At 39.9% G+C, this 24359-nt stretch overlaps 1 protein-coding gene across 1 annotated transcript in view; it reads right to left on the bottom strand.

Moving 5' to 3' along the window:
* Positions 1-9498: 9498 nt before the first annotated feature.
* Positions 9499-24359, bottom strand: part of LOC149303359 (cytosolic phospholipase A2 gamma-like) — a 33664-nt gene continuing 18803 nt past the window's right edge. Inside the window, exons 12-15 of the mRNA XM_089480658.1 lie at positions 16170-16262; positions 14423-14577; positions 11261-11426; positions 9499-9656 (exon numbers count right to left, since the gene is read on the bottom strand). Coding sequence (XP_089336784.1) covers positions 9499-9656; positions 11261-11426; positions 14423-14577; positions 16170-16262 — 572 coding nt within the window. The remainder of the gene's footprint in view (positions 9657-11260; positions 11427-14422; positions 14578-16169; positions 16263-24359) is intronic.

Genomic DNA, 24359 nt, shown 5'->3' with positions numbered 1-24359 from the left:
GAAAGGCCATTCCAGAATCCTACACATAGAATCATAGAGTTGGAAGAGACCATAAGGGCCATCCAGTCCAACCTTCTGCCATGCAGGAAATCCAAATCAAAGCCTCCCCAACAGATGTCCATCCAGCCTCTGTTTAAATACTTCTATACACTACACCAAAAGGACACTAAGGTGTACACCAAAACTCTTATTATCCCCCTGCTAGTTGCTAAGTAGAAGTCTATCTATACCCATAGCCAATTGTCCAAGTCCCCCAGTTACAGGCAAAAAAAGCATGTAGAAGGGAGAAAATACTTATCCAGAAACAACCAGCAAGGCTTACAGTGAACTGTGGGAAAGAGGGTGCATGCAAGGAAAGAGGCACATGGAGGGGTAGGCAGGCTTTTTATTGCTTCTAATTACACACACACACACCTACACACAGATTTTGAGGCATATTGCACTTAGTGCAAAGGTCTCCTGTCTCTGTAGACCATCAAAGGTGGCCCTCTCACTCACAGCTGCATGTGTTGCATGGATCTGGAACCAGGTAATTAATGTCATTCTTATTCCACAAACTTTCTCACTATCACCAAAACAGTGCCCTGGACTTTGCAAAATAATCAGATTCTGTCAGCATATACTAAAGTCCATGTATCAATTTTAACATATCAAACTGGAGCAATTATGTTCCAGACATTCAAAGCAAGATATTGACCATTCAGAAATAATATTTAAGCCTCTTCTTTTTTAAAATTATTCACTGCTTTGCAGAGTTCTGGAAAACTGGAGCAGGAGTAAATAGGGCGGCTATAGTGTTGGAGTGGGATTGGGTATGCTAAGAGCAAAGGGAGGGATTTAACTTACCCCTTCAGTGACCAGCCACATTCATCTCTTGCAATTCACAAACAAAGTTGCCTCTAGTCTCTCCTTCAGTTAAGAAATTTTGATATAGGGTGGAGGCACAGAATTTGGCAATTCAAGGAGATCAGCTGTGGTCACAAGGCATTCATGGGTTGAGCTCCATATGTTGCTGTGATAAGGCTGTTGTGTGTATGCATTTGCTATGAAGTTCATTTTTATTGGGATTCCTTAACCCACAATAGAGAATATTCTTCCTCATTGGTAAAAAAAAAAAAACACCCTCATTTTTACCAGCAGTTGTATAGGACAGAGGCATGGTAGAGATGGAAAATAATTTTGTTGAAGTCAAGATTCTTGACATAAGCATCTTATGACTTGCATCATGAGATGAAGTGTGCCATGTCTTCGTGATAAATTGATACCTTTGTGGAGTTTGTAGTGCTGTTCAAATAAAATGCTCACATAACCAAGCATACACTCAAGAAATGTGAGTAGCTGGATATTTGTAAAATTGGGAGGAAATGAACACAGACAAACTACAGTCATGGAGTAAATGTAGTACTATTGCAAGCCAATGGTTTGAGTGTTGGACTAGGACTTTGGAGTCCAGGGTTCAAATTCTGGCTCAACCATCTAAACCAACTGGGTAACCTTGTGCAAGTCATACTCCCTCAGTCTCAGATGATGGTAATGACACACAACCTCTGAAGAAACTTGCAAAGGGTCTGGTTTGATGGCACACAGTGATGTCTTGGGGTGGTGCAGAGGTGCAGCCTAGTGCAGCCTGCACCAGGTGGCACCCTAGACGGAAATGACGTGAAGACACATAACAACAGATATACTGTGTGGAAATGTTCACAAATGTACACATTGGGGAAAATCTGTACCAAAACAACAACTTTTGTATTAGACTTTACAGAGAATTTCTAAAAAAAATCCATGTGGAAATTTTAAACAAAGTCTAATATAATTGATGTCACCAAAAGTTTCATTTGTAGCATAAACTACAGAAAAATCCTTCAAATTTGGGGAACAGGTACTCAAATGACAAATGTGGTTCAGTATAAATATAAATGGGATTTGCATATGGGACTTTAAAAAATGCTGACATTCCTTGTAGTGGTAGTATTTGAACCGGTATTTTAACTAATCAGAAAAGAGATGTGGAGTATTGTTAGACAGCTCAGTTAAAACATAGACACATAGGCATTGCTACAAAGGAGATTTAAAAATTAGGGAAACAATCAATATTTTTCTGCTGCTTGTCGAATATATGAGGGCTAAAGTTGTTGAGAGGGGCAGGCCATAAACATTAACTTTCTGTTTTTCATGCCCCAGCTCCTCAGTCTGTGGCCTTCTTCTACTGTATAAAATGGACTGAAATTACTCCTATTTCTCCTGTTTGCTGAAAACCTGGTAATGTATATTTCCCTATAACTATAAGTTATAACCAATAAAAATGGAGGAGAAGGCAAAAGAAGAAGATTACAGTGTTGTTGATATTCCCAGATTATCATTAATAGGGCAGAAATCTTCAGGTTTCCACATCTTGGCTTCAGGATCTATGCTGAGTTGCTAAACTGACTTCAGGGTGTTGGGTTTTTGTTTTTCTGTCCAGGGTTGATCTTCAATTAATAGCCTAGCAAAATCATTATGTCACCTCAAGAAATCTTTCTCTAATGAGACACATGATCAGCCTGTTCATGGCTGCATAAAGGACAGTGCATTATGTGCAGATTTTGCTTGAATAGAAAGAGCCACCTTGGTGGTGGTAGAGGTGAAGGCTAGGTAACTGAATGCTGTGTTTCTCCAAGTTCAGGCTTAGATCAAAATGTAGGTGTCAGCCATTCCCTATTTTGCACTCTCAACTAATACACACACACACACACACACACACACACACACACTGGAAGTTCAGTTCCCCTCTTGGCCATGGAAACGCACTGGGTGACCTTGGGTGAGTCACATACTCTCAGCCCCCAGAAAACCCCATAACAAGTCAGAAGGCACACTACAACTACTGCTACATATATCTGTATCATGTATATCCATATCTATATATCTTAATCATACACACACACACACACACACACACACACACACACACAAGGTTTCTATAATGAAATTCATAACCATTGACAACAGGGAAATTGATCATGTAGTTGTTTAAAACAATGTTTGATACTGGTGGCTGTGTTTCTATGCTTGAGAGCTCACTTCACATGTGTTACCTCATTTTTATTTCACATTTACTATCCCCCCCCCCCCCCCCCATGGTTATTATGTTTGCACATTGTATGCATTTGTGAAAAACAGAAGGGGGAAGTTTTAAGTTTTCTTTTTTAAAAAAAAAATAAAATAGTCATCAATGGGAAGCATAAATCTTTGTATTTCTGAATCTTGACTTATGTTCATTACCTGAAGTGACACACACAGCTTTCAGATTGGTCCTAGGAGCTTAGTGCACTGACTTTGAAAAGCTCCTGGAAAATGCCCGCTATAGTGAGTTCAGGGACCAGTATGGGAGCCAGGCTGTACCAGGATGGCAGTTTGGGAGGGCAAAAGCCATGCGATAAAACCAGGGACAGCCCAAATTTGGACTGAATTCGGGAGCAGTAAGTCTTTTTATTTTACTGTGCACTAAACTTCCTAGACAAACTAAGCCATGTTCTATATTGCCAAATCAGAGTCTGAAGTGAACTGGTATCATATGCCTAGGACCATCACTGTTTCAAACTACTCAGCAGGTATGAATAGACAGGATACCTCTTGTAGTGGAAGAGGACTTTTTAATTTGTTTTCAAGGCAGAAAAGAAAAATCCATGTCCCCCCACTTTCAAACATTCAGATTTGAATGCTTGTGTTCATCTGCAGCCTTTCACCTATCCCTTCTTCATTTCAATTCAACCCCCCCCCCCCCAAAAAAAAAAAGACTACTAACTCTTAACAGAACACTTGGGGGCCTAGAAAATCATATTACTGTGACAGTTACTGAGACATCACTGTGAAATACATTGCTTCTTATTGGGATGTTGACAATAGGACAAGATCCAATTTGAAATGAGAAAAAAGATCTTGTCCTATTGTCAACATCCCTTTTCTCATTTCAGTTTGCAAATTCATGTTGGTTTTTCTCTGGAGAGGAGAAGCTGATGTATTCAGTAAAAAATAAGAAAATTACCAAATGCAGCTTTCAGACTACAATTATAAAATAATGCCTTTGGTGATACTGATCACACAACATCTCCTCCATCGGCTGTACTTGCTGTCTCCCATGTGTGGTTAGCGTGTCCCTTTTCATTGATGGGAGAAACTTGTTAATAAGCTCCCAGTCATGCTTCAGTCCCCTTAGTTCTCAGGTGCAAAACATTGCTAACATGGCAGTTGCAAAACTGGCTGTCATGAGGTTTCAGTGTCTCCTTCTCACTCCCTGTCTGCCATCCTCCTTGCTATTCCCCAGCAGCCTGATTTCTTTAACTTTAAATTTATTAGCATAACTCCAGAACTGTGTTAAAAATAAAAATAAACTAAATCTGAAAGACATGCTGGATAGGGCATAAGTGATAGGGCAGGAAGTCAGGGTTAAAGGAGAATGCAGGAGAGATCAGAATGGCAGATACATCCTTAGTCATGCTATTTCAAAGTCATGTGATAATGGCTGCACCCAAACTGATATGCTTCCATTTTCTCTAACTGGCACAATTGCAGTGAGAACAGGGATCATGTGCTAAATTTCTTGCTATATTGATCAAGTAGTTCAACACACAGGATCCCACAGGGCTCTGTCCTGGGCCCAGTGCTACTCAACATCTTAATGACTTGGATGACAGAATTGGGGGCATACTTACCAAATTTGCAGATGACACCAGATTACGAGGAATAGCTAATACTCCAGAGGACAGGATCAAAATTCAAAATTACCTGAATAGACTAGAAAGCTGGGCCAAAGCTAACAAAATGAAATTCAACACGGAGAAATGTAGGGTACTGCACTTAGGGTAGAAAAATGAAATGCACAGATATAGGATTATGGGGGACACCTGGCTTAAGGAGACAATATGTGAAAGGGATCTAGGAGTCCAAGTAGACCACAAGTTGAACATGAGTCAACAGTGCAACACAGCAGCTAAAAAGGCCAATGCAATTTTAGGCTGCATCAATAAAAGTATACTGTCTGCATCAAGGGAAGTAATAGTGTCATTGTATTCTGCTTTGGTCAGCCCCCACCTGGACTATTGTGTCCGGTTCTGGGCACCACAATTTAAAAAGGACATTGAGAAACTGGAGTGTGTCCAAAGGAGGGTGACTACTTAGGGAGCTGGGATGTTTAGCCTAGAGAAGAGAAGGTTAAGAGGTGATATGATAGCCCTGTTTAAATATTTTAAGGGATGTCATATTGAGGAGGGAGCAGGCTTGTTTTCTGCTGCTCCAGAGAACAGGACCCGGAACAATGGATGCAAGCTACAGGAAGAGAGATTCCACCTCAACATTAGGAAGCCCTTCCTGACAGTAAGGGCTGTTGGACAGTGGAACACATTCCCTCGGAGTGTAGTGGAGTCTCCTTCTTTGGAAGTCTTTAAGCAGAGGCTGGATGGCCATCTACGATTCTATGATGTTTATCACACTATACTCTTAAAGTGCTACTATTCCACTTTGACTCCTCTAGCTGCCTCCTGTTGCATTCTGGGATTGGCAGTTTTAATGAGGGGTATTTAGAATTCTCAGGCAGAGAAGTTCTTAGCCTGAGAATTCTAAATACCCCTCCTTAAAACTGCCAATCCCAGAATGCAACAGGAGGCAGCTAGAGGAGTCAAAGTGGAATAGTAGCACTTTAAGAGTATAGTGTGATAAACATCATTCTATGAACACTGCAAGACTCTTAAAAAACAGAGATGCTGTTCATCTGTTCACCATGTTTTTTTTGCTTTGTGATGGGTTTATTGACAGCTTAATATTAACATGTTCCATAATGTAATTCTATAGGAGTCATAATTTCATTCTTCTCCCTGTTAGAAGTTCAGCAAATTATATAACATAAATGGTTTGTTGTACTGTAAAGTACTGATCTTTAATTAAATGAGCAATTTGAAAATTAAATTGCTGTGAAGAGTCTTTATCTAGTATAATCACAGGCCTATTATGTATGCAGTCTGATAATGAATAGTGTATTTGTTTGCAAAATTTCCCCTTTATATTGAGGACAGCCTTGGTGGTAAGGCAAAGGGTGTGTGCATGAATACCAAAGTGATGTTATATCTCTTAAAGAAGACTCAAGTTCAGGCATGGATCAGATTTATCTATCAACCACTCCCTATTCTATATTCATAACTAGTAGATATCGTGATCTGCACACAAACCTATCAGCATTGCCATAAATGGTAAAGAAGCTTGGTGAAGATGATACCATGAGCATTATTAGTAACATAAAAATAGGGAGATAATTGTCTCACTCATCATAATCTTTGTTATTCTAAAAAAAATCTAGAAAGGCATGCATTATGTACTGTAGGCCAAGTGGGTAACCAAATGACCAACGTTTCTGTGATCACCTTCCATACTGAAAAACATCCCTCTGAGTCAATTTGGCATCTCTACAGTACTTGAGAAATTAAATTATCTTCCAGTCCTGACCTTGGTCTAGGAAAAGGGAACTCATGAGGCAGCAGAGCAAAAGTAAATTGAATATCTGATTCTCTGCACCATCCCTGCCACCACACCCAAGTAAATTGTCATTTCAGTTTTCTTCTTCTGATTCATTACATTACTTGCTGCTTTTACATACCATGGGGAGCAGATTACTTGCTTCTTTTACATACCATGGGGAGCAGAAGAAATGGCATGACATTTGTGGGGAGATGCCCTAAAATCATTCACTAAATTATGTTTGCCCCTCCTGATAACAAGAACAAATAATAAATAACACATAAATAACAAAAAGTATTGGCACTAGCAATAAATGCCTAATTTCAAAAGGGAACATCAGTCTGCCTTGAATCCCATCAAAAGTAACACATTACACACAAAGGTGTAACTTATACAACATGTTACTTTGAAATTTTGTTACAGAAGTCAATGTGTCCACTATGACCCCTCTCCAGTTTAGCAAATCCCAATCCTGTTACTTCCACCAATCCACACACACACACACACACACACACATCCTGCTGCTGCCACTGTTCTGCCAAGAAACAACACTTGCCTTGATCCTAGTTGCTTTTTCTAAGAGGGACTTCCAGCTCTTTTGCTTCTCTGATTATTCCCTCTGTGTCTCTCCACTGCTGTTTATATATATGTTTCTCTGCAGTGTAGGCATAATGCCCAACCTGAGCATCACTCCCACACCCATTTCTGGAATGTCATAATTACCTTCAGATGAAGCAATCTAAAGAGCAAGCTACAAATTCTCCATCTGATGCTCAATTGGGGATTATTTTATGGGGAATTGGGAAACATCTGGAATCTCAGATGTTTTCCAAATTTAAAAATCTCATGTCTCCCACTTCACTTAGTTGTTTGGCACGTGGTGACAGACCATCAGGCCTGTCTCTGTCAATGGCACCCATAGTAATTAGAAGGGATTGTCATTTCTCCTTGCTTCTTCTGTAGAAAGTGTATTTCACAGTGTTCTGTTGAAATCTCTTAAGACTTATTTTCATAGAACCATAGAACTATTCCCCTCCTTGTAATTTTGATTATACAGTAAGAACATTATTAGTTCTGTTCATAGTGGAACAGAGAGGGAGGATGCAGTAGAAAAGTGAGGCCACAGAGCATTTGTCTTGATGGTTTGCAGCTGTGTTGGCATTGCCAAAACAAGAGTTGGAGTGCTTTGGAAATCTGCTTTATTATAGCTAAGATTTCACAACTAATTCAGCAATGCCTAGATGATTAATTGTCTCTCTTTTTGAGTCTTTACTTTTTAATGACCTGGACAGTTTCCAAAAGCAGGTAAGTAACAATAATCTGTGTTCTAGCTTGCACTGCTCCAGCGTTTGAATCTAACCAGTGATTGGGGGGGGGGGGGGGGACTGCAAACTCAAGACTATGAGCAAAACAAATTAATAGCTTTATTGATAATAAATTGTCAGTACAAGAATAGCAGAAAAATAATTTTGAGATCTGCAATACAACATATGTCAGGCAGTATCCAGTACAAAGAGCAAGCAGATATTTTGTGTGTGTATCAGAACAATTTTCTATGAAGAGATAGTTATACATTTAAGAATACTCATAACAGAGCTCAAAAATGCAGACTTAAGATCTGCACTGCAATTGTGTATAAAAGCTATTAAATTAATTTAAGCAAGAGGATTTCAAATGGTGTTTGAAATGGCACTCTAAGAACTACAAACTTTTTGTGCATACCCCATTTAGAAGATCTATGAAAATGGACATCTAAACACATGTCAGAATTGACCTTTTAAATCAGTTGATCAACTATCTCCAGCAGAATCTATTTTGCTTTTTGAGAAAGCCAGCAGTTTGGACTCACTATATGTGATAGTGAGATACTTACTTCTGCAATAGTATTCAAAGATGGTGAATAATCTTTTTAATCCAAGGCTAATCTGTGACAATAGTATTGTGTCATCTGTATAAATAATACAATAAATATTTACTAGCGTCAGCTTTGGAGGATACCATCCCTATTACTAACTACATCTTTAAAGCCCATCAATAGATGCTTTAAAACTTGCAAAATACAGTAATTCCCAGGATATACCAAGGTCAAGAGGGATATATGAAACATTCATAATTTGTGCATATTCAGTGAACTTGTGCCGATTTTGTTTTTCCGTTTTGTTCATTTTCAGAATTCTGGGAAGGTATGCTTTCTGGAGAAGCAGCTCTGGAATCTGAGGCATTATATGTGTGTTTGTAACTCCATGTTATGCTTGTGGTTGTACGTTTTATATACTTGTGTAAAATGACATCTAGCAGTCCCCCATTTGTTCACAGAGCAAAAGGCCAGCTCTGATGTTCAGATACACCTATGTCCTCCTACAACCTGGAGCAATCACAAAAATAATCCAAAATGGTCATGATAATGTTGCCCAGATTACTGCTGTGCCATAATGGCAATACTGGCATAATTTGCCATTCCAGTGGCACTGAAAAGGATCTTACCAAAAGGCAATGTTTTCATAAATGTGTTTTTCCAGACTCGTTTATTTATTTATATTGGATTAAAGTTTCTTATGAGCACATAGCTACTTCTGCACATATTTTATTTAATAAACATATTTGACTGAATTCTATTAAGCAGACCCAACTGAAGTACTTTCATTGCCTGAATTTTTCTTAATGGTGAGTCATAAGAAAATTCATTTGATTCAATGTGTCTATTCTGGTTTGAAATGATAATAGGATTCAAGCCATTATATATACCATCATACAGGGTGATTCAAAAAGAATGAGGCAAAACCAAATAAGAACAGCTTTACCTTTGCACCACTTTTTTTAAAATAACTCTATATATCCACGTACACATTCCCATAAGTGATTAAGAGATCTGTAATAAAAGAAAACAAGCAAACATAAAGCTCATTATGTGAACCAGCTTTTAAATGACTCTTCAGATTCTCTTACTGTACATAGAAGAAAGACTTTTTGGTCCCCCAGAACATTAATACTGAGTATATTTGGTTCAATCTTCTATGGAGAAAGACCAATAATATGCCTTATCTCTTTCAGAATCATATGTTGAACTTCTGCTATATTCTTCTTTGCTGCTGTGAGAATCTCCTTGATATCTTCATCGGAATAAGACTTCTTGAAGATGCCATAGGTGTCACTATGTTTAGCAATTGTTTCTGGAAATTAGGCATGTTTGTTGTTAAGCATAGAGCAATCCATTTTTACTACTAGCATCCTATAAACAGTTCAATTATTTTCATGTTAACTCAGAAATATATCTGACTCACAAGTAGACTTTTTCCTCTCTCAGACACTTCTTTTTTTCTTAAAAAGACAGGTGTATTATTAACACCTCTTTTTCCCCCTCAATGATATAGACTCTACAAAGCTGCCCATCAAAGAGATGCTTACTTTGTAAAACTTCCTTTTCCAGAATTTAGGAAAACCTTTTCCACTCTTTCTTTTCAAACCACAGCGATAGCCACCAGCTATGACTGATGGCAGGTGTTTTCATACACCTCTGACACTCCATTTATTCATATGTGACGGTCCAGAAATCAAGAATTTACCTCATTAGATTTTTTGGGGCCAAGAAAATTCAGGCAAATTTTATTCTGACCACAGATTATTGTACTGGGAATGATCTTATCTAATCACAGTACAGTTGCTTACTTATGATACATTTTAATCCTATTAATTTTTTAAAAAATATTTATTTTTATTTCCCATTTAAGTGCCTCACTTTACAGCACTTCACTCTGAAATGCTTTGCTAACACAGCCCACATCAGCTGACGCAAAGCTGAACTGAACAAGTCAATGGGCACAATTTTGTTACCTTTGCTCGATCTTTAAATGTGTTTTTAGCCTTTTATGTGCACTGGCAAGGAGGAGGGGGAGAGAAGGCTGATTCACTTTAAGGTGATATAAACTTTGCAGTAGTGGCCTTGAACCTAGCCTACTGTATTAGCAAGGCACATCTTACTGTCCTTGCTGCACATCTTCAAGTCATTTCTGACTCATAGAGTCCTAAGGTGAACCTATCACAGGGTTTTCTTGGCAAGATTTGTTTAGAGGGGATTTGTCTTTACCTTTCTCTGAGGCTAAGCGAGCATGACTTGCACAAGATCACCTAATGTGATTCCATGGCCAAGCAGGGATTCAAACTTTGGTTTCCAGAGCTGTAATTCAATGCTCAAATCACTACATCATGCTGTCTCTTAAGGTGTGCCTATATGTGATTTATTCCACATTGTATGTCTTTATCTAAGTTGTTATGTTTGCAAATGGCCTTTGGCCTGAGCAATAATAATAAACTAAAGTAAACAAAACTTTAAAAAAAACCCTACTCTAACAGCCACAGAAAGTTTTCTTTTTCAGTTCAACTTTCCCTGGCCTGTTTTAGGCCCAAGAGAAACTTGTTTCGAAACAGGAAGGAATCAGAAATTCCTTCTAGATTGAGAGGGATGATCATAAAACAAGACTGAGGGATGAAATTGCCTCCCATGGTCCCTAGAAGGAAGAAGCAAAGGAGCAGGTATTTATAGATATGCCAGAAGGAAGAAGAATTTATACATCCCATGCCAGAAAGAAGAAGAAGAAGGGAGGAAGAATCTTTGCATTTTATCTACAAGGAAACAGTTTTAGGGCCCACATGAGAATGGGTGTGAGGGTAGAACAGTTCAGTACTGGAAGAAAAACAACTCATTTAATTATCTAGCACACTTCTCTAATATCTGATTAACTATATATTTCATACATGTAGTAAATTTCCATTTTACCTTGACAGTTGTCTTTGTTAAACAGTGGGAAATGCATAACAGTTAGTTCATCTCCTCGGAAGATATAGCAGTTTGAAGAGTTGTCTTTGTTCTTCAGTTTACTCTCATCAATCTCAGGAAACTTAATTCCATGAACTTTACAGTACTCAGATGCTTTTTTAATGGTCTGCAACAAATGGAAAGAGAAATCAACATAACAGATGAGTGAATGGCAAATCCACAAGGATAAAAACACTGTCACTTTGTTGACATTTACTTTCTACTTTGCATTTGCACCTATTCTAAGATTACTTCATGGGAAATGACCTAGAATTTTTTTTTCAGGGTGCAGTGCTGAGTTAATTTCAGAAGCTCAATATCACATAGCAAGCCATTTGCCATTCTGCTATCATTCTCCCTGGAGACTGAGATTATAGCATGCCTTTATTTTATTTTATTTTATTTTATTCTATTGCCCAATCCGGGCACAGGATGGGCACAGGCTTAAAGAGGTGAAAACAGATCTTAGCACACATTTCCATGCCCAACTCAGCCACATCACATACCCAATCCAGACTCCTGGCATACTTTTCAAACAAAAGATACTTTCCCATTATTCAAAAAGTATGCCAGGAATCTGGATTGGGTACGCGAAGCAGTTGAATTGGACATGGAGGCGTGCAATAAGATCTGTTTTCACCCATTTAAGCTTGTGCCCAGATTGGGCCAAAAAAGATGTGTGATAATCTCCCAAGACAATGTTCAAATGGCATTAGTCTGTGTCACAGACTTTAAGAGCCATAGGCTGTTGCCATTTAGTAAAATAGTGAGAGGAAAAAGTTATACATTGCTTTATGGGCTGCTAAATTGCAATGCTACTCAAAATGCCAGTCCTAAGCCACCAGCTGCCTGCCCCTGGCAAAGAAAGTAACAAGTATAATAATGGCCTATGGCACAAATTTAATAATGGCCTGTGGCACACTGGGGAAAAACTAGTGGTCCCTCACATCAAATAGTTTGTGAAGCACTGCCCTAGGAAATGCTGAATTCCTCCAGCTTCCCCTTCTAAATTCCAGAACAAAAACAATAAGACATAAAGTGCAAGCATAAAAGTTAACAAGCAGAATTTTACTACATATCGTCATGCCCTGGTTCCAGAATGTGGACATGGACTCTGACTCAGAGACTGAAGCAATAGACATGCTGGGATCTGCTGCTGAACCAGAGCAGGAGGAGATTCCAGAGCCACACATCTCAGAGACAGACCAGAGTGCAGTGCCAGCTCTGGCAGAGAACCCTGCCCAGTCAGAGACAGAAGACAACTTACCCCTACCTGGTGCCCTGGTGGCGCAGTGGTTAAATGCCTGTACTGCAGCCATTCACTCAAAACCACAAGGTTGCGAGTTCAAGACCAGCAAAAGGGCCCAAGCTCGACTCAGGCTTGCATCCTTCCGAGGAGGGAGCTAAAATGAGGACCCAGACTGTTGGGGGCAAATTAGCTTACTTGCTAATTAGCTTACTTGCTGTTCACCGCTATGATCTTTGGAATAGCGGTATATAAATAAAACAAATTATTAATTATTATTATTATTACCTACCTTCTTTGAAGAGAAGCAACCAAGGGAGGACTTGAGAAGGTCTCAGAGGATTTATTAGAAGAGCAATTAATAAACAGCAGCTGTTTTGAGCTACTGATCTATGAATTCCCATCCCTGCCCTCCAGGAGTTGTCAGAGATTATCTGGCTCTCCATTATATTCCTGAACTCTGTGTTTGACCTGGACTGTGTTTGTGAACTCTGGATACCATTTATTTGACTTGGGTATTGAAGAACTCTCTTGCCAGACCTGAGGCTTGTGAATGAACTTTCTTCAGGACTTAAGGCTTTTGTTTACTAAGGACTTTATCACATGGGAGGAATGTGTCCTCCTCCCATCATTAAATGGACATTAAATCCCATCAATATCCTGCAATAATGGGATCTCACAACTTCACAATTATCGGGGCATTATCCCATAAATAAAGCAGCAAAATCATGCCATTTTTTATTCAATGGATTTTCCTATGAATTTTGCTGCTTTATTCATGAGATAATGACCTGATAATTGCACCATCACAAGACATCATGTGAAAATCATTCTGTTATTGCAGGATATTGACGGGATTTAATTTCCATTTAATGATGAGAGAAGGGTGCTTGCCTCCCATGTAACAAAGTTCTAAATAAGATAAGTGCTGAACTGTAAGGTGCTCTATTACTTCACTTGCTCATTAGTTAGTCTCTATCAGCTGTGAAGCAATCAGTCTTTGGCTGGTACCCAGACTGCATTTGGGACACATTTGTGCTCTCAACCTTCCTTTGACTAAATGCTTAAACTCTACAGCCCCCCTCCCCACAACAACTATTCAGTGGCTAGCGGACAGCAGTGGGAACCGGAGAAGCATCTGGCTGTGTCTCCATACCCAGAAGCATACCAATGACATCATGAACTGAGATCCATTGAGGTCCCCTGGAAGCCTTGATGGATGACACAGTTTTTTTCTGTCTGGCCATGGGGACATGGCCAAACACGTCTATGATTCCCTCTCCTTCCTGCTCAACACTGGCCTACACTGAATGGTGGGGGGCATCATGGTGAAATGGTGAGTTGTTAAGACAGGGAGCTTTGTTCATTGCAGAAGGAGGAATAGGATACCAATTTTCACAATGACAAGGAAGAAATATACAACTTTTTCTACACTTGCTGGCACTAGCAAGACACCAGCTATGTTGTGATTTGCTATGCTTGTCTCTTTAATTCAACTATGGGCAATCATGGCAGTTCCCAGGGGTCAATTTATTACCTAACACACTGTGGAAGCCTCAGAGACTAACCCAAATACCCCCAAAGCAAAGCAAAACAAAACAAAACAAAAGCTACTGGAACTGGTCAGAAATGCACCTTTGATTTTTAAAAACAATAACAGGTATTTCATATTTAAAAACACAGAGGAGATATGCAACCAGTTTAAAAAGTGATTGTTATCTATGAAAGGTTTCTGGTGAGTCAGTTCACTTCCTATGTTCTTCTGGGGGGCAGTCTAGGGATTATAGAATGGTTAAGTACTACAAAAACAGCTTTGGGGAGCTCCATGTGACCCAAGGTCATGTTTTGTTCAATCCTACTTTATTTCAAACACTTACCTCAAAAGGATTTCCAGCACTAAAATCAAAGGAGAGGATCAGCTTCACATTTCTCTTTGAATGGAGAATAAGTGGGTAAGCACTGTTTAAAGCTAAACCAGCATCAACCAGAGAGACAACTTTTTTCTCTCGCAGATCATCAATTTTGACATCACCTGGTAAGATGTATTGAAACAACATTTGCATTTAAACCTGTTTGGAGCAATATAAATAAGCATGGGATCAAAGCCCAAGGTGCAAACTCATTACTGTGAGAGATGGAATAATATTAAATTGTTAATCCTGCTGGAGAATAGTTATAGAGTTTGATTTATGGGAAATGATTTTCCTGTACCTATAGTCTGGTTAATGTGTATTGGATATTGGTGAAAATCAGAAGATATGTTAAATTAATGCAAGCAAAATCGTTAACAATTATGTGATATCCTAGGTACTAGAAAAGAGAGAAAGTATATGCTTGTGGAATTAAACTAGAGGTTGCATCTCAGACACATCAAGATTTGTGTGTTTGTACATGACACATTCTCTCAAGAAAAACCCAGATAGTGGTGATCCTGCCCCAGGTGTCACCTGGTGGGGGGCAGGACTTTCAGTGGGACTTCCTGGAATGGGGGAACATGGGAGTGGCCACATGGGCTTGAAGTGCAGCCACGTGGTTGAAGGCGCAACCATGTGGGCTGAAATAGCACCTGCGCAGACCCAGGGGGTGCCCATGTGGGCCAGAGAAGCACCCGTACAAGCCTGGGCAATACCCACCAACTGGGTGTCACCCTCCCTTCTAGAGTATCACCTGTGCAGCCTGCACCTCCCAGTGACGCTACTGACCCCAGAATTCCTTATGTCTAGTAAGGAGTAGGAGAGAGCTGGTGAGAGAGTCAAACTCCATATTCACAGATGAAAACTGGGGCACATGTAACCAAGTAACAGCAGAGTGTGGTCAAGAGGGCAACAGTTATTGCTAAGGATGATCACACAAACAAGGAGAGGATGCAGCAGTTTGCTTTTGCCAGAATTTACAGAAAAGAGCAAAATTCTGCCTCTTCCTGTTCTCTTTCCCCCTCCCAAATTAATTGCGTGGAAACTGCTTTTGCACTTGTGAGCCATTTTGCACCAACTGAAACAAGCTGAGGACAAAAGGGGGAAGTGGGAGAGAGAAACGGGGGCATTTTAAAAGAAGTTAAAAACCAGGGTGACAGAAGATTAATTAGGACTCTCTTTGCCAATGTGGGACAGTTGGAATGTATAGAGTCTAAATTTACTGGTAAGATTTTAAAGCCCAGACTAAATAAATGCAAATAAAAGCTGATACAACTCACTCTGTTGTGCTGTATGAAAGATGAAAGCCACCTCGCTATTTTGTGGGTCTGATTAATGAGTGCAGTAGAAAAAATCAGCAAAAGAAAACTTTTTTAAAATCTGGTTTAATTTCGTTTAGTATGGTTTAATGTAGTTTAACTCTTTTAAATTTTGTATTAATCTTTTTATTGTACTTTCTATTAAATAATTTAATAAGATCAACAAAAAATACAAAAGAGTTAATGTTATTCTGGCTGGATGTTATTTTAATCAAAATAGCAAAAGAATGTGTTTCAATGAATCATGGAAAAGTGAGAGTTTTTTTCTTTTCAGAATTTCCAAAATATAAGACATAAAATCTTGCAGAAAATCTCCAAAATTCCAGTCCAAAATATTCAGATTAATTATACACTAAGAAAGAAACAACAAAGCAACAGCAATGTAAACTTACAACAACTGTTCAGGAAATTATTGGTAGTTCCCCATGTCCACTCTGCAATACATGAATGGGTCTTCACTGCCATTTTCACCAAATCATAAAGCACTAAGAATGAGAAAAAGAATGTAAAATTATCACCTGTGATCTGTACCCCTCCCCTTTGCTTTTCAAATTCAGATTTCCCATATGATTACAGTGGCGAGAATGGTATATACCAGGCTGTGAAAGAAGAAAAGACACTCACAACGGAAGACTGGCTACTGAAGATAAAGGACATGGCCAAAATGGACAAATTGACAAGACTGATGAATGAGAGAAATGTGAATAAATATAAAAAGGACTGGGACTGCATGATGTTATATATGAATCAGAAATTGGGTGATTTAGCTACTGTGGGTTTTAAAGACTAGAAATAGAGATTAAAGGTACTAACAGTGAAGTTAAAATAAAAAGTAAACTAGCTAAACATCATAGAATGTTATTGGAAAGCTCAAGAAAGAGATAGACTAGTTACAGACTATTATAACCAAGATCTATAGGAAAGGAAGGAAATGAATGTTATATGTAAATTTTATGTTTTGTTACATTAGTTTAGTTTTGTTAGTTAGGATTGTGTTAGTTAAGATCATGTTAAGTTCTGTTCTGTTTGTCTTACATGAAAGTCATGTCAGCTGAGAATGTTAATAAATGATAATTCTTTTATTTTATGGATGTTAAAAACAACTTAATAAATATTATTTCATAAAAGAAACTGAGATTTCCAAGTACTACTATAGAGACATCAAAAGCTGAAAGCCAATTTAAATAAGTAGGCCTTTGCCTGCTAGTGAAGAGAACAGACAGGAGACAAACCAAGCCTTCCTTAGAAGAGAGTTCTATAGCCCTGAAGCAGCCACCAAGAAGGCTTTCTCCCAAGTCCCCACCAGACATATCTGTGATAGTGGTAGAACCAAGAGGTTACAACTTGTTCAAGTTTGTATAAGAAGGTTCAGTCTATGCCAGTGGTCCTCAAATATTTTGGGGGCTACTGCCCCTTTTCCTTTTAAGCAAAAACCCTAATGCCCTCAACCCTTATTTCTTGATCTTAGGTCTACCATTTATGCAACAGCCAGATGACCAACAGCATCAACCTCAGAAGCACCCAGCTTGCCACCGCCTTCCCCTCTGCCTAGGGTTGCCATAAGTCAGGACCTCCAAACCGGGACAAATGTAGGACAACGATTTCAAATGTAGGACACATTTTATAAAAATGGAGGACATGCAAAAAAATTGATGCTTTTTAAAAAAAATGTTAATATAAATGCATGTTTCTTAGGCATGATCAAAATGGAGTACATTTGGGCATTATTCCTAGACAGATGGCAAAAATGGACTTCCTTTTCTGCCCAAACCACCCCCCTCCATTCCCCTCCATTCCACACGTAACAGCACATTTGGGCACTTCACGTGGCTTTACTTAACATGGCCTCTTCCATATTTCAGAGGCTTATTCCATAATCAAACCCCTTGAGTTTAACACTTAGCATGGTTTAACATGGCTATGCATATTGAACATGTCAAAGTGGTTTCACAAGAAGTGGATTTGCCGTTTCAGGTTTCTTGCACCAACTCTACTTCTCAGAAGTGTGTACTTAGTCAAGGGACTTTGATTTTTTTTCACTGCACATGAGTTTGTAAAAATCAGAGCAGCTAACATTGGCCATGCCTGAGAGGCTTGCTGATATCAATATCACCATCATCATAATCATCACCATCATTGTCACAACAAGGGAGACTTGTTAGCATTAAAAGCACAAAAAAATACACCAAAACCACACTTTGGAAGGTGACACTCTCTCAACTTCAGAAGCTGACTCATATCACATCATCACCACACTATCATTGTCGAAGCAAGGGAGAAATGTTAGCATTAAAAGCATCAAAAATACACAGAAAAGGCACTTTAAAATGCACTTTAATAATACAGTTTAAAAAATACAGCTTAGAAATGCACTTTAAAAATGCAGTTCAAAAAATACAGCTTAAAAAATACATACAGTACTGCCTCCTCCTCCTCCTCCTCTTCATCCTCCTCCTCCTCCCTGGCACCAAAAAGGGGCAAAGGAAATGGCCCTTTCCTTTCCCCTCTGGCTGCAGCCCAGCCCAACAGAGGAGGAGCTCCTCCTCCTGAGTCTGGCTGGCCAATGGGGGCAGACTGGGGCTGGAACAGCCCCGCCCCCTGCCAGCCCTCATAGGCTCAGGCCTGGAGAAGGGGCGGGCTGTTCAGCCCCAGACTCAGGAAGAGGAAGTCCTCCTCATTAGCCATGTGCGAGGCTCTGCAAGGGCCAGCAAAGGCAAACCTCGTCCACCCGGGACAAGGAGGAAACCGTGCAGGGACGCCCCCTAGTGGTCAAAACCCGGGATTGTCCCGCCTCCAGCCGGCTTATGGCAACCCTACCTCTGCCTCATCCTCTCATATGTGAATATGGCAGTGGCAGCAGCCCAGGTAAGCTTCTCCCTCTCATTTGCACTGGCCTTACAACAAAAGGAAGACTGGTTGGCTGCTCAATTGCTGCTCCCAGGGTGACCAGGTGCAAAGGGAGTAGTGACTGAGCAACTGATCACTGCTTGTGGCAAAGGCTGGTTCAGGCAAGAGGCTTCTTGCTCTCTGTTTGACTGACTGCTCAGCTGCTACTCCCAAGGTGACTGGGTGCAAAGCAAGAAGCTTCTCCCTGGCAAGAAAGGACGCTCAATCCATCTTCATCAGGTGGAGAGCAGCTTTCCACTTTTCTCTCCATCAAGGAAGGCTTCTCAATCCAAAAGAGGAGAAGGACTTTTCTAAAGAATCCACCCCAGATATTCCTCCCGCTCCTTCTTTCAAGTCATCCTCCCCACATGTGCAAACATTGCTTCTCTTGCTGCTGCTTCTGTCAGCCTCTCCAGTGAAAGATATATTGAGAGACAGGCAGGATATAATCAAAATAAATAAATAGAATGTCAAAGGCAGAACTTGAAATTGGGGTAATAAATAGACTGTGAAATCAATAAAGCACTGGTGTAATTTGTTCATATTGCCCACTATGAGCGAGTTAATACATTAGCATTCATATTTTATACCAAATGATACAGCTCCATATAGAATGCATGCTATTACAGGTACAATGCCTTGCAGCAATCCAAATGATATTATATAAGCACAAAGGAATGCATATTAATGTTGGAAGAACTCAGCAGGGGGGAAAATGCAATCATCACCATTGATGTTTTGCACTGGGACTGATGTATACATGTGGCCTCCTGCCAACTTTGATTGCTCAAAGATGGAAAGGGGAAACCCTTTTTGAAGATCACACCAAGTATTTGCTTTGGAGAGAGTGAACATGTGGGTGGTGTATGCAGTTCCTCATTTACCTGCACAAATGTGAAAGCAGCTGTTTTCTCCTTTTTTCTTTCAGTTAAAAACAAAGCAGCCAGAGCTGCATCTCTCTCCTCCTGGCTATAGGACCTCTGCTGCTCCTATGTTGTCTCACTCCCATTCTTCCCTCTGCCTTTGTAATGCCCCCTTCTTGTTTTTTGCATTTTGCTGCTGCTGCTGCATTCATTTATTTCCTTCCTTCCTTCCTTCCTTCCTTCCTTCCTTCCTTCCTTCTCTCACCCTGTGACACCTTGAATCCCTCTCTTTTACCTTGCCTCTCCTCATGGCTTCCTCTCTTACTCCTTTCACTCTGCCACTACACCTCTCACCTCCTACTCCCTCTTTTCAACTTCTTCCTTCCCTACTATTCATTTTTTTTCTTCAGCTTGCACACTTACAGGGTGCTTCATCTTGATCTCCACTGTTGACAATAACTCTCCTTTCCCTCTAGCAACCTCCTTTGTCTTGCTGCTCTCCCTTGCTTCTTCGGTTCTGTTGTGCACAATGCTGTCCTCTCTTGCTTCTTCAACTCTGTTGTTGCATACTCTCCCTTCCCTTCTTCTCCCTTCCTAACCTCATGTCTTCCCAATGTGTCCCAATGTGTCCATACCTTGCTTATTCCACTCTCCCTGCCCTACTCACCCTCTCTTCCATCATGTCTTGAAAGTTTCTTGCAGAATAATTTGACAGAAATGTGCTAACAAATTTTGTCCCTTATCACAAGAGCTACTCTCACAAATGCAGTATGTGGGAACACATACTTCTGTGATACAAGTGGTTATGTTCACAGAAGCAGTGCTGCAGCCACCGATTCCAACATTCACAAAAGTCCTAAAAGCAAACCTTGTTTTTGCCATACAGCCTTGATGATTGTGAGTAGCAGCTAAAATGTTTTGTTTTTGTTTGTTTTTGTTTTTAAGAAAAAATGTGTAGAACATTACAAATCAAATTCCTTCATCACAAGAGAAGTTTCTCATTCAAAATTTTTGCAGGAATTTCTATTTCAGAGTTACTCCCCATTTACATGATAGGTAGTGGAGAACTATGAAAGGTTATGTTTCACAATTTGTTTCACCATTTTGAATATCCTTTTACTGAGAAGTCCATGGTATAAAAAAAGTGACATAGGAGCTTAATTGACAGCAAAATAAAGTGATTTACTGCTCCCAATTTGAAGCCAAATTCGGGCTGCCCTTGGTTTTATTGCAAGCTTTTGCCCTAAAAACCACCCGCCAGGAACAGCCTAGCTCCAATACTAGTCCCTGAACTCACTTCGGTGGCCATTTTGCAATGTTGGGAGCTTTCCAACTTTGAAAAATGAATGCCAAAGCGAGTTCAGGAACCAGTATTGAAGCCGAGTGGTGATTTTTGTGGCAAAAGCCATGCGATAAAATCAGGGGGAATCCCAAATTTGGCTTCAAATTGGGAATGGTAAGTTGCTTTATTTTGCTGTGCACTCTGTCATTTATGATCCAAGTCCAACTCTCTAGCTGTTGTAACTAGACAGAAAGAGAGGTAAAAGCAGTTGCATTAATGGGACAGAAAGAGAAGTAAAAATGGCATGAAGGTAATATTATCATTAAGTCACTTGCATTTAATTGATTCTGGCAGTCTTGCATTAAATCGGTCCCAGACAGAAGCATTCAAATAAGGTCCTTCTCCTCCTCCTCCAATTTCTAAGAAAAAGAAAAATTTAAAAGCCTGTGAATATTCAAAACCCAAACAAGCAATTTACAGATTTTTATGACAGTAGGTGCAACAGAGCATGTCACCAAATGTGGGTGGAAACATTGATGAGATTGCCATGATTTACATACTAACAACATCTTTTAATTTTTCTAGCTGATTTTTACTACTGATGAAGACGCTAGTCGAAACGTGTTTGGTTTTTAGGTTCTACTTTTGCCATTGATTCTTGTACATTTATCATTGCCATATGTCCTCCAGAAGTGCAAACATTTCTTGATTCACAGTGAATGCTGGACATCTTTTATATATATTAGCTGGGATTTACAGTTTTCAGCTTTGTACATATTGGCAATATTTGTATGTTTATTCTGTATTCAAATAGACATTGTTCTCATCTTCAGGCATAGCACACAGCTTTGCACATATATTCTTTCGCTTGCCTGTTTGTCAGATAATTATTGCTCATATACTATCTTTTGAATACTCTATGTAATAACATCTAGGCCTGTTACAGACAGCCAAAATAAAGCTGCTTCGAGTCACAGTGGAGGTATGGTGTTTCAATGATGCATGCGTCCTAAGAGTCCAGAAGTTGCACCAAAGCCACGCTCCAGCCCTAAGGACTGGAGCGTGGCTTTGGTGTGGCTTCTGGACTCTTAGGACGCATGCATCATTGAAACACACTACCTCCACTGTGACTCGAAGCAGCTTTATTTTGGCTGTCTGTAACAGGCCACAGCTATCCATTTTAGGATTGTTACTTTTCCCTAGATTTTTTACTTTGCCACACGGTTGTTTGGTTTAGGGCAACATCTTTTTGTTTGTACCTTGAACAATTTACCTTCTGAAGCAAGTTCATGGTGGGAAACCTTTGTTCTTGCATCTGAGGATGAAATAAACAAAATTTTATGTCCTTATTGACTGCTGTTTGGCATAGAACAGTTGTTTTTTGATGCAAGTTGGGGGTGGGATGGTCAACCCAGTGGCATCCCCATCCCAGGTGCCAACCCGTGTGGGAGGCTGCTGGGAGGCTAATGGGAGGGTGGAGGCAACCAAAAGGGCATGCTCACCCTTCTCCTCTTCCATCGCCTCCTCCTGAGGAGGTAACCACTGCTGCAGAAAAGCCTGGAAGGGCATGCTCACCTCTTAGCAATAGGAAGTACTTTTCTATACCGCTTACGGCTGGCCAGGTGTCACCCCCTCTTCTGGGGTGTCACCTGCTCTGGTCTGCACCATCAGCACCCCACATTCACTTAATAATGCCACTAGGCCAATCCCAAAGGCAACCATGATCCACTGTGACACTTGCCTTCAAAATCTGTGTCCAACGCTTCCCACAGAAGTATACATGCTTCCTCTCTTGTTTTTGCGTCTGCAGACAACCAGGTATGGCGCAGCTTTCTGAAAAGCTCATAGCTTTTGCTGTCGTAACGTTTGCTGCTATTATAGCCTTCATTTTTTAAAAAAGGATGACAAACAAGGAATAAAATGGAAAGTGAATTTTCAAAATGAATTTGAACTGCAAAATTAATCCAGTTTGACACCAATTAAACTGCCATGGCATAATGAGATTTGTAGTTTTGTGAGATATTTAGACCCATCTGTCAGAGAGCTCTGATGCCACAAATAATTACATATCCCAGGATTCTGTAGGATAGAGCCTTGACAGTTACAGTGGTGTCAAACTGCATTAATTCTGCAGTATGACAGCAGCCTTAGCTTTAACAATTTGAAAATGTAGACTAATAAAACAATACATTAAAAACCTTTTCTCACCTGACTTTTAGTGGCATGGGCTACAACTCCTGTCAAACGTAGAATGATTAATTACACAGACCTGCAAAAATCACGGGTCTGCAAAATTAAGGGTCAGTAATATATATATATATATATATATATATATATATATATATGCACATGGTATTTGCACATCCCAAAGTGGTTCAGAAAATTATTCTGTGCTAGGATATGTATGTAGGTCTCTGGGCCTAACAGAAGGGGAAGTACATTCAAATATTGAAAATCTAGACCTCTGTATGCCTCTAGGGAAGAAGGATGGGACCATATGAGATGGGATGATGCCCCTGTCAACTGCTAGGTTCAATGGGGGTGATGGGAAGCCTGGATGGACTGAAAAATGTTAAGGGCTAGGCAGCTTGCTAGGCCCAGTACCTAGCCTTAGGTTTCAAGAACCCTGAGGCCCCTAGATTAAGACACAACAAAGGTATTAGACTGGACATTATCCCATCCCATGAAGAACACTGCAGACAATACAGGCGAAGGAAGCCCACTAGTGTAGGGCTATAGGCCTCCATAGGATGTCTCAACCAGCCAAGCTGGCAAGTACACAGCCATTCTGTTTATTAGAAGTGTGATGGCACTGTTCAGGGCCACCATAAAAGTGATCCAAACCTGGACAGAACACAATGAATATTACACAAACAGTCCACGCATCCATGAAATGCTGCAATGGCAATCCTGCACTCCCCACCAAATTGGACGGGCTCATTCATTTGCTTCTACTTTAGAGATCCCCAAACCTATGTTGCAGTATTGCTACTCTAACTTTTCATAGGCTTCCTCTCAACATCAGGAGACAAAGAGGAGCTGTCTGGGGCAGAACAAGCTTATAAACCATGGCACTTTCTTATGACCTCCTTGCCTTCTGTGGTCAGCAAAGGCAGGCAAGGAACATGAAAGTAATGGGCTGAAATACACTCAAATGTGCATGCATGGGAGTAAGGTGAATATATGAGCCTTTTAAAATATTTCTCTCCCTTTCAAAATGTTGGATGGGATGAATCAATGTGGCATATCCATGTCAACTGATCATAACTTGATAACTGACAACTCATATGGCACAATATTGGTGATCATGTACATTACATATGTGACATATTCCAAACAAGTGACTGATACAGACAGACACCTGGAAGACTTATCTTTATCTGCATCTTGATTAATATCAAAACCTTTAACAATATGCTGGAGGGAAAGTTTCACATGAGATGTTGTCTTGGTGTCTGTTGCAATAATCTGTACTGTATGTACTGCTCTCAGAAAAATGCAATCTAATGTTCAATATTCACTTATTTTTGGTGGGGGTTTTTTGGGCAATG

Source organism: Sceloporus occidentalis, unplaced genomic scaffold (genome assembly GCF_023333645.1).
Source record: "Sceloporus occidentalis isolate IW3139 unplaced genomic scaffold, rSceOcc1.0.p SCAF_14, whole genome shotgun sequence".
NCBI classification, from domain to species: Eukaryota; Metazoa; Chordata; class Lepidosauria; order Squamata; family Phrynosomatidae; genus Sceloporus; species Sceloporus occidentalis.
Note: the sequence above shows the minus strand (reverse complement) of the source record. Positions and strands in the feature narration are given on the sequence as shown.